Below are 11,103 nucleotides of genomic sequence, written 5' to 3' on the forward strand. Positions count from 1 at the left end.
ACTAGCGCCTCCTCACTAAACAACAAAATGGCAAATGCATATTACATACTCCCTCCGTTTCAAAATACTTGACTTCCATTTGTCCAAAAATGAATGTATCTATGTACTAAAATATGTCTAGATACACCTATATTTTGAGAAATGGAAGGCATGTATTGTGGCACGGAGGGAGTACGATCACATGATAAAAGCAACATCATAATTAGGACGAACTGGAATAGAATTATCAAGTTCTTGAATCCACTCAACCCTATAAGCTGGCCTGCACCTTTGCCAAATTCATGATTACTCTCCTCATTGAGCGCATACTTGGAATAATGATTCTCTGCCTCCTCCCTATTGTTGAACAAATCGAAGGAGCTAACTTTGTAATGAATCACTTGTTCATTGGATGTGGCCATGAATCGTACACTCCTGGACACCTACATCTGTACACCACATACCGTTTCATCTACAAAGAAAAAGAAAAAGATTTCAATCAATGCAAGTTAAAAATAACATATGTGACAGTCACTAAGCATTCATCACTCATATACCAAAAAGCATCACTAGTGCTAATCCAAGTCAACAACTACATCACTAAATTAAGGTTAAACTATCTAGGTAGACTACTCCGAGTTGTAGTCCGTGAAGCCAGTGATCGTGGAGGCGGAGCTGGTGGGCCCCCACAGTGGAAGAGTAAGAGTTGTCGGGAATGGCGGTCGGCGGACCATAGAATTTTATTGTTACTTATAGTATGTGACAAAAAAAACTGTTTCTACATGGCATTTTTATTATTTAGGTAATTTTATTTTTGTTGTTAAGAGCATAGCAGTTTTTTAAGAGCTTGGCATATATTTTAATTCGTGAATCATGGTAATTTGTTTTTTGTGTGGTTATTTGTTTTGAAAAAGAAAATACATAGTAAGGAAAAAATTATCATCCAATTTTATTATTTAAGACATGGGGATGGCATTTTCACTATTAAGAGCATGGCAGCATCACATTTCTAATATTAATAGGATGACATTTTTTATATTAAGTGCATGACATTTCTATTGTTAATAGCATGACATTTTCACTATTTAGAGCATGACATTTAACTATTAAGAGCATGACATTTTTTTATTTTAATAGCATGGACTTTTTATATATCAAACCCACGACATTTTTGTAGGATATTTTTGGAAATGTCTGCATGGCAAATTTCTAGATGATTTTTTTTCAAATACGATGATTACAACAAGTTGAAATTCTTCCAACAAGTTGCCATGTGATCAGTTTTACCATTTTTGTGACTAAACTAAAATACATTTTTATCTGTATTATATGTGCTTTTAATTTTGCACGATGGAAAATTCACGTTTTTTTATAATTTAACACACAATGTTCCATTTTTTGTTTTGTTTTTTGGCAGCGTGAAATTTGGGCTTTTTTGTGTGGACCAAACAAAGGCTGGATCTTTTTTTTTGAAACGGAGGCAAAAGATTTGCCTCATCGATTAATTAAGAAGAAGAGAATTGCCTAGTTAATTAACAGAAAACCGGGCGAAACCCGATACATATAGACCACATGCGGACTACTCGCTAAGAAAGAAACCCCCTAACCCCACGGTCAACCCAGCAAACATACATAACGCGCAACACCAAATCCACGGAGACGAGCCAATCCGAGATGGTGGTCGAAGAGATTGAGAATCATCCATTAAGCAGCCACGGACACCTTACCAAGGGCGTCACTCTTCTTGCCTATGCTCCTAAGAGCCTTCTTCACCTTCTTGATTTTGCACGTAGAAGATTCCTCCACTAGAAGGCAAGCAATCGTCTTGCCAGACCCAGGGCTAGCTGCCTCCAAGGAGGCAAGCAAGCCGCCAAGCTTCTTCTTGAATACCACCTCGTCAATACGTGCCAGCATATCTTCACGGTCAAAGACGGGCGGGCGGATGGACTTCGGCGCCTCAGAATGAGGTGCCAAAGCACCTACAGCATCAACCTCGACACCGACAGACGCGACCTTGTCCCTCGCAGACACCGCCATAAGAACATCATCAGCCATGGGTACCACCGACACGATGGACTCTTGCGCCTCCAGTTGCCCACATGGCAGAGGTGAACCATGTAGTTGCGCCTCAAAATTAGGTGCCAAAGCACCTACCTCATCAACCTCGTCACCTACAGACATCACATGCACCATCTCCTTCGGAAGCACCATTGAAAGAGGTGAAGTGGGCTCGCCACAACGCTCCCACAGCTCGGGCATAATCTGCAGCACTGGAGTCACAACCTCGTCGATGACTACACTCCCAGAGACAGACAACAACACAGGCCTCGACGACAGACATGAAGTAGCACGAGGGGAGAAATTTCCATAGAGGCTTGCTTCTTCCCCAACTGAAGATCCAGTCTGAAGCTCAGGCAACGGAAACACAACTGGCACAACCTCAAGTTTGGCAAGGGCGGCCTCCGCTCTCCCTAAAACACTCTCAACTCGCGCAAGGCAGTCAAGAAGCAACTCGGTCTCCTCGGCCAATCCGGGTTTGACATTGAAGACAGGCTGGAACGGCACATCTGATGTGGTGACTTCACTTGTGGGTGCAGGCGATGGAGTAGGACATTGACACGGTGAAGTTTGGTAAACAGGCTTCCTTGCATGGCAGAAGCGGGCGATGTGACCGGATCGAAGACAGTCCATGCATCGGATAGGATCCCTGCAAGAATGTGCACGATGACCTCGACAGAGGCACCAAAAACACCTATCTCTCAGCCATGCCGGAGACGGGCGCCGCATATTGACAGCAGGGCGGCGGAAAACGGCAGAAGTCGGGTGACACCTTCTTGAGACGAGCTGCCAGCCCTCCAACACATTCCCGCATGGAGCGTGACACTCAGGAATTGCCGGCGTCGCCTCACGGTTGAAACATCCTCGCCAATCTCCCCAGGCCGGATGCACAGGAGGCGCCACCTTTTGTCAGTCCCCGCAAACCCTCGCATCAGGCTCCACACACGCCACTGAGGCAGCCCGCGGCGTCTGCGGTGCCAACTCCTCCTCGTCGGTGTCGTCGTCGGTGGCATCAGCGGACATTCCAACCCAGAGGAAGCCAGGAGGGGCTACAGGGGCCTCACCCGGCGGTGAAGGCAGCAACGTCCCGAGGTCCAGGTCGGAGCCCGCACTAGCAGTGACGACGGCCTCCAACCCCCCATCCATCTGGATGGAGGCACGCACCTGCCCGCAAGAGGGGCGCAACGGAGCTTCAGTTGCCAGAACAGTCTGAACGGAGGCGCCGGTGGCCGATGGTGCTGGAGTGGCCGTCGTCATTGCTGGCTTGCGGAGGTGGCCTCGGATGGTCGGGGCGAGGGCTACCACGGCAAGCAGAGCGGCGGGAGCTGGGGCAGCGGGTGGCAAGGTTGGAGCGGCCGCCGATGGTGCCGGAGTGGCCGCCGTCGTCGCGGGCTTCCGGAGGTGGCCTCGGATGGCCGGGCCCGCCCTGCGGAGGGCGAGCGCCGCGGCGGCAAGTTGAGCGGCGAGAGCTGGGGCAGCAGGCGGCGAGGTCGGAGCGGCCGCCGGCCGGGAGGCACACGAGCTCGACTGCATCGGCCAGCGAGGTGGAGGAGCTTGAAGGAGGGGCGATGGAGAGAGGACGCGGTGGAGATCCCAGATCCGGTCGCGGCGGGAGCAGGGGATGCCGGAGGAGGTGGATCTGATAGATGGGTCAGTTTGGATAGATGCCTGGACACCATGCCTGGGAAAATGGGGTGCCTGGATCTAGCCTGAGAAGATGAGAAATATTGGCTGGCCAGGCTGACCTGATGCATATGCGTTTGGCTGGTGTCCATGGCCTGCTGCTGTTTGTCAGAATGAGTTGATGCGCGTCAGAGTGCTTAAAGCATTTAAATACAACCAGGCTGCTACTTTAGCACCTCCAGGCGCACCGAATGGGATGCCTGGGCTAGGCTAAGTACCCTGCCTGGGGTAAGCAACTCCACTTCTTTTCTATTTTCTAATTGAACCAGGCTAACCACACTATTGGGATGACCAGGCCAGGCACGCATCTTCTCTGTGAGGACACCGGACAAACACGTACCAGGCAGAGTCCAGGCAACATCCAGGCCAGGCGTGTGACGATGTGGAAGCGAACCAAACTGACGCGAAGCCAAGAGGGGGTTCGCGCTGGGACCCCAGCGAACCAATTTGTTCGCTTGCTCCCTCAATTCGGGGGAACGAGTCGTTCGATGTGGAAGGCCTCCTGGAAACAATTACCAGATATGGGCATCTAAGAAAAAAGACAATAAAATTATGTCATATATCTCTCCTACTTAAAAAAGATTGTAACGTTCTATTATCTGCTTATCCAATCTTATGTACGCCTCTCCTCTTTTTTAGTTTTTCCTCCCATGTCTGTTTTTTTTTCATCGGGCTTCTCTCAAAATCGCGTTAACTATCCCATCCCTTATTGGCTTACCAAAAAAATATTAAGTTTTCTTTAGTAAGAAAATAAATGTTTATCACATCTTCTCTCAAAATCGTGTTAACTATCTCATCCCTTATTGACTTACCAAAAAAATATTAAGTTTTCTTTAGTAAGAAAATAAATGTTTATCAAATCTTGTCTCAAAATCACGTTAACTATCCCATCCCTTATTGACTTACCAAAAAATATTAAGTTTTCTTTAGTAAGAAAATAAATGCTTATCAAATATTCCCTCTGTCCCATAATATATATTTTTTTGACCCTACACTAGTATAAAAAGTGTTCTTATATTATGGGACCGAGGGAGTAAAAGTTTACCAAATAAAATCCTCCTTTTTTTGTACAGGACTGTGCTAATGATTCCACAGTGGTTTTTCTCGTTTTTGGCTACACAATATGAAAAGAAAATAAAAGTGCTAGAAGGGGGACTCGAACCCGGGTCTATTCAATAGACTTTGAGCTCAAAAACCAACTAAGCCAACTTTAGTTACTGTCTATTGTATATAAACAAGGTTATTTGAACCTTTCTTGTTTCTATCATATCAGCGATAATAATTTTTTTGCTTGGTAATTTTAGAATGACCAGCGTGATAACTATGACTTGAGCAACATGATAACTATACTATGATAAGCCTGATAATTATAATATGAGAAGGTTAATGACTATACCATGAGAAGCACACTAACTTTAGCATGGGGTAGTGGTAACTTCACGCTGGGGTATGTTTCGACAAAAAAAAGTTATCGGGACATGTTTCAGTAACGTTTTTCACATGGGTAAAAAGTTAACAAATGTGTTGTATGTAAGTTATCGGGTGTCTGGTGTGTAAATTACCATGCTATTTGCACTAGGTTATCAGGGCATATTTCTAAAGCTTTTCGTCCAAGGTGAAAAGTTATCAATGCGTTTATATGTAAGTTGTCAGGTTAATTGTTCGTAAGTTATCATCTTATTTAGATAGAAGCTACCGGGGGTATATTTTAACAATTTTTTCACCTCGGATGGTCAAAAAAGTGGAATTTTATTTGAACTTGTCACAAGCCAAGTAGTGGGTGAGTTGGCTAGTGTGTTAAGATCTCACTATTGAAGTCTTGACTTCAATTCTCAGTTTTATCACGACTTTTTAGGCTATAAAACCACAACATGGAAACTAGTAGCATCAAGATTTGTTTTTTTCAACATCTTTTTCTCCCCGAAATTATCGGGCCTGCGATGTGTGACTTATCAAGCTATTCGCACACAAAAAATAACCGAGGGTTATTTCATCAACGTGCCTCCCTCCAGCCGGTCGTCAAATTTACTAAGACCTAGGTACATAAGTCATCAGTAACTTGGCTCCTAAGGGCATCTACAATGGTACTATCTTATCGGTGCCACTTAAAATAGATATTGAGGTGGAGAGAAAATAAACCATACAAATAAGTGTTGCCTCCTCTTAATTAGGAGATTACCTCTTAGCAACAAATTGCTAGAGAAAAGAAACATATCTTTTGTCATTTCTAAATTACGTGCCAGGATTAATATAAGACATTAAGACTGTCTTATTGTACATGAGCTAACTATATCTAATATGTTTTTTCTAATCTTTCTTGCCCCTACATTGCAAACATCACTAATTAGTTAAGTTGCTCCAATAAAACAGAGCACTCACCCGAAAAATACACATTCTTGGCTTGACAAAAGATGCATTCAACAAAGCGATTGCAAGCAGAGACGTCACTTTTTAGTTAACACAAACAAATATCCTTCACCGACGATAACATGCTATTGTTATCGAACTAACAATATATGAAAACGCCTCCCTATTAGCAACGGATGATCGATGTATATCCTCGCATAGTAAATGTGAGCATCTTGATGAACCTAAGATCTGTGCAACATTCCCTGGCAGAGTTCAGGCGAAGGTAACAATAGGCTTGAAGCTGAAAGTTATGCTAAACGAGTCTGGGACCCTGCATAGTCCTACCACGGGAATTCAAGAACTCTGCAAACTTGGCGTCTCTATCGGCATCGAAATAGATGCAATCCTCCTCACATACCTCTACAGAAGAATCAATTATAAACTCGCCATCACTGATAGAATCTTCAGTCGTCGTGCTACTGCGGTCATCGCGAGCCATGCGCTCAAAGTCAGTGTCACGCCCAATATACTTCTCTAGATCTGGATGTACAATCTTTGCACCTTCTTTCTCACAGTAATAACAACGGCCTTTTTCCACAAAAAGAAGAAAAGCAATCATCAGTTCAAGCAATGAGAAAAATATCTGTGTGAAGAAAAGATTATCATCACTTCATAGCCTACACTAAGATAAGAAGAAATAGAAAAGGGTAAATCCCTAACAACACCATATAGCTAAAGTGCAGACAACCACATGTACACAAGAACACTGGTTAGTGGCATGTATAAAATGTGTTCAAGCCTAGCAATTCGGAGCATGCTCAGAATGTTTCTTGCAAAGATGAAGCTCTAAAAGACTAATTTATTCATATGTTGTTCTCAGATAACATCAGCTATCTGTGCCATGTTACATTTGACGATAAATTCAAGGACAGTGGCAATTTGGATGAGTTTCTACGGACTTGAGTGAAACACTGCCAGGGGTGTTTGGACTCCTGGTAGTGTTAGTGCCAGAATGTTATTACTTATTACTCCCTTCGTTCCTAAATATAAGTCTTTGTAGAGATTTCACTATGGACCACATACGGATGTATCTAGATGCATTTTAGAGTATAAATTCACTCATTTTGCTTCGTATGTGGTTCATAGTGAAATCTCTCCAAAGACTTGTATTTAGGAACGGAAGGAGTAGATCAGTAGTATTTTAATGGTGAGGTGTCTTTTCTCACATTATTGCTGTGGCAACCATTTGCATAGTTGTGCATACAAAGACTTAACAGAAGTTCTATCCAGGTCAGATGCCTTATTATATCCCTTTTTTACTTCTTTTTTTTTATCATAAAAAGGGCCTTCCCCTCCGGATTTCATTAAAGAAAACCATCTGGTTCAGACATCCCTTTTTTCCTTGACGCCATATATTTTTAGTAAAAGGTCACATTTGGTTAACAGAAGACATTGTCAAAAGGATTAAAGGAACATATGTAACAAGCTAATAGCATATGTTTTGATGAACACATGGCGTAGATTATTCAAATGGAGAGAAAGTTTATATACCAGGATGTCCCGTGACCGGCCAACATGACTGTTCATCGACGGCATCTTCATCGTTGGAGCATTCAGCAAAGAACAGTATAGGAACTGTGTCAGAAGAATGCAAATCTCTCGGCCTTGCCAAAAAGTTGATGTGAGAATGCTGAGTTTTCTTTGGGCGCCAAGAAAGCAAGGGGCCATAATGGAGGCCCCAAACAAAAGCTTTGCCTACGTTTGAGTTCAAGCCACAGATGACATGAAGCTCATATTCAGGTCCCTGTGCAATATCATGGTGAAGAAAGAATCAGACAGGTTACTACTCATATTTACAATACTGAAAAACTGAAAGAAGCACCAAACGTACCCCAGTTCGCTGTGTGTATTTCTTCAGCATGACATTGACCTTCGTACAGACAAAACGTTCCTCTTCGTGGAAATCTCTCAGAATGCACGACAGGAACTTGGATCCCCCCTCAGAGAGTACAGGAACTGTGTGAGCTGAATCACTGGGAGTTGAACAATACTCAGACAGCAACTGCTGGATGCGTTCCACATCCAATGCCTCGTCCTCCTCCTTGGGTAGAGGCATCATGGGAAAGGTTGACATGAAAAATTCTACAACGGCATCAGGATCTGGGTGCTGTGCTGCGGTGGCTGCAGCCTTGTAGGCGCTGTACTGCCTCAGCATAGTTCCCTCAGTGTGTCCTTGTTGCCTTGCCAATTCCATTGCTCCCCAAAGATTGACCTCTGTGAAGAGCAGACAATGCATGGCTTGGTATTCAGACATGGTGCGAAAGTAAGCGCGGATGTAAGCAACGAGGCCACGAAGGGAGCGGTATGCGACGAGAACAAGGCTGCGTGAGCAGATCATGGTGGCCCGAGAAAGCCCTCCTGCCGGCGGGAACGGCGCGTTGTACCAGAGAGCGTTGAGCACAATGTTGGAGACGGGATCCGTCAATGGCCCGTAGCAGTGGCCAGCCTTGAGGAGGCCCCTGTGGTGGTGCGTGCGCAGGCCGTCCGTCGGCAGCAACGCGAGTGCCTTGAGGTAGAATCCGTAGATCTTCTGGAGCAGGGTGCTCCGCAGAGATTTTGTAGCAACGAACGGCGGCGGTCTGTTCAGCTCCAGATGGAACTGCGGCGGTGTTACTCCGGCGAGGCCTCCAAGCTTCCGCCGGGGCTTGATCATCAATGCGTGGATGTTCTCGATGGCGGTGCAGGAGAGGCAGCCGCCTCCGGTCGCCAGGAGCTGGGACAATTGCTCCATCCGAGAGGCGAGCGAGTAGGACCTGTTGACGAGGGCCCTGGGCATGGGGTGGCAGGCTGCCAGGGCGGCGCACTTGAGGGCCGTCTTGGTGGTCCGGGAGGCGAAGCTGAAGCTGCCGCTGGAGTTGCGGTCCTCCTCGACGAGCCGCACGGCGGAGAGAAGGTCGGCGTTGGCCAGGCAGAGATACTCGAGCGCCTCGCAGGCGGGGAGGCGGGGGAAGTAGCAGGTGAGGAACGCGACGAGCGCCCTGAGCGACCGCTCGGCGATGGGCATGCCGCGGAGGAGGCGGCGGGGCGGCGGCCAGTGCTTGACCTTCCCGGTGCCGGAGACCGCCCGGGAGAGCGCCTTCCGTCGCCGCCTCCTCGCCTTCTTCTTTTCCTTCTGGGCGTCGTCGGGCGTGGACGTCGCCGCGACCGCGGGCTTGCGGCGGCCGTAGGAGGAGACGGTGTTGAAGATGATGTTGGAGACGGGGTCGGCGAAGCCGACGCAGAGGCCGGCCTTGAGGAGGCGCGGGGCCAGCGCCGGCATCTCGTCCAGCGGCAGCCTGTCCAGCGCCGCCGCGTAGAACCCGTTGATGGTCTCCAGCGCCGCCGATTTGTTGCGGGAGATGCGCTTCGAGCTGTCGCATCTGTAGGGTTGATCGGCGTGGGTACGCTCGCTCCGGCGGCGCTTGAGAACCATGGCCATGAATTTCGCGGCGCCCTGATTCGGAATTGACGGCCGGGAGGATTGTTAATTTGTTACAGGGGCGGTTGTTCTTAGGGCGCCGTCGCCGGCGGGGAGGTGGACTGTGGTAATGGATGTCTGGTCGTACCCTAGCCGGACAGAGCGTTTTTTTATTGGGTTGATTGCTCACAAAAATTTCAAGCCCTAAAATAGTTTTAGCGCGTCACTATAGCACTTTTAGTGTGCCGGACCCAACATTATTCTAGCAGATGTCAAAAACGCGCGCCCAAAAGAACACGCAGTGTAAATTGTAAAGCGCGCGCAATACGGCGCCTCAAATTTACAGTTGATAGCTTTTTCAGCGCGCGCCCAACCCTTTTTTACGCGCGCACTGTTTTACAACTTCTACTGGAGCTGTCCGACACTCAAAAAACCTGAATTTTAGCGCACAGCCCAGTCTTTGGGCGCCTGTTGGAGATGCTCTTATCACATATATGTCACATCATCGACAGAGCGGTTTTTTTCATAACACTACTGGCGAAATACCCATATTTTCTTCTTGTGTGGGAACACTGAACCATGGCTACCTACGGTTGCAAAGAGGCTTTTGTCCCTGACTTCACCTAAGCCTTACACTCCCTCCATTTTAAAATAGATGAAAGTTAGTATAAAGTTGGGTCATCTATTTTAGACGGAAGGAGTAGATTCTAGATCACATGTTGTGTCATTGGCATAAAGATCAGCTTCAGCTGAAAGTTCAACAAACTATTTTATGAATTGTTTGGATAGAAAAAAGTTCAACAAACTATTTGAAACTATAGCAGGAACTTAAGTAACATTATGAGTATCATGAATAAATAGAGAACCCGCGTTAAAGGTTCATTGAGGAGGAAGAGGGATGAAGAAGACAAGGATGAATGAGGTCGTGATGTGTTGTTTGTCATGCCTCTTCACTGCGACCGAGTCATTACATTATAATTTTTTTAGTGGTTATTAGCTGGCAATACCGCTTTATTCAGGTCCGTCGTATGATTCGAGATATCTAAGCATGAATACACGACAATTCATGCTTAGCAAAACCCGTTAAAGCGGAAGTCTTTGATTTAAATCTGATAGAGTACTTTTTTATTAAATTGATTCATTTTTCTTCTTTGTTTTTGAAATGTGAGCGCGAGATAGGCCGGCCCAAGCACGCACGAGGCCACAACCTTGCTTTTTTCTGGGGTTTTTTTCTTTTTCTTTTTGTTTATTGCTTTTTTTCTTTTTCTCTCCTTTCAAATATTCTAAATCCATATATTACCAAAAAAACTTACAGAAAATATTCAGAAAATGTTAACCAATAATTAAAAAATGTTATATATCTATATCTATATATATAGATATATATATATATATATAGAGAGAGAGAGAGAGAGAGAGAAAATGTTATCATGTATACAAAAAATATGCAATGTGTAAAAATAAATTGATCATGTACTTAAAAATATTATCAAGCAAATAAAAATGTTAATCAAGCATTTGAAAGAATATTAAATGTGTATAGAAAACAAATGTTTGTCATGTATATGAAAAATAAA

The 11,103-nt window shown here is 45.4% G+C and overlaps 1 protein-coding gene across 1 annotated transcript; it reads right to left on the bottom strand.

Moving 5' to 3' along the window:
- Positions 1–6,012: 6,012 nt before the first annotated feature.
- LOC123134545 (uncharacterized) lies at positions 6,013–9,689 on the bottom strand. The gene is made up of 3 exons (XM_044553778.1): positions 7,961–9,689; positions 7,621–7,873; positions 6,013–6,657 (listed from the first exon to the last, which is right to left on the bottom strand). The coding sequence occupies exons 1-3, from the start codon at positions 9,545–9,547 to the stop codon at positions 6,383–6,385; spliced, it is 2,115 nt and encodes a 704-aa protein (XP_044409713.1). The 5' UTR covers positions 9,548–9,689; the 3' UTR covers positions 6,013–6,382.
- Between the last annotated feature and the right edge of the window lie 1,414 nt (positions 9,690–11,103).

This window comes from Triticum aestivum, chromosome 6B (assembly GCF_018294505.1).
Source record: "Triticum aestivum cultivar Chinese Spring chromosome 6B, IWGSC CS RefSeq v2.1, whole genome shotgun sequence".
NCBI classification, from domain to species: Eukaryota; Viridiplantae; Streptophyta; class Magnoliopsida; order Poales; family Poaceae; genus Triticum; species Triticum aestivum.

Coding starts and splice junctions, on each gene's coding strand:
- LOC123134545 (XM_044553778.1), bottom strand. CDS start 9,547: ATGGCCATGGTTCTCAAGCGCCGCCGGAGCGAGCGTACCCACGCCGAT. Junction 7,874..7,960: donor AATACACACAGCGAACTGGG/GTACGTTTGGTG, acceptor GATATTGCACAG/GGACCTGAATATGAGCTTCA. Junction 6,658..7,620: donor GCCGGTCACGGGACATCCTG/GTATATAAACTT, acceptor TTGTGGAAAAAG/GCCGTTGTTATTACTGTGAG.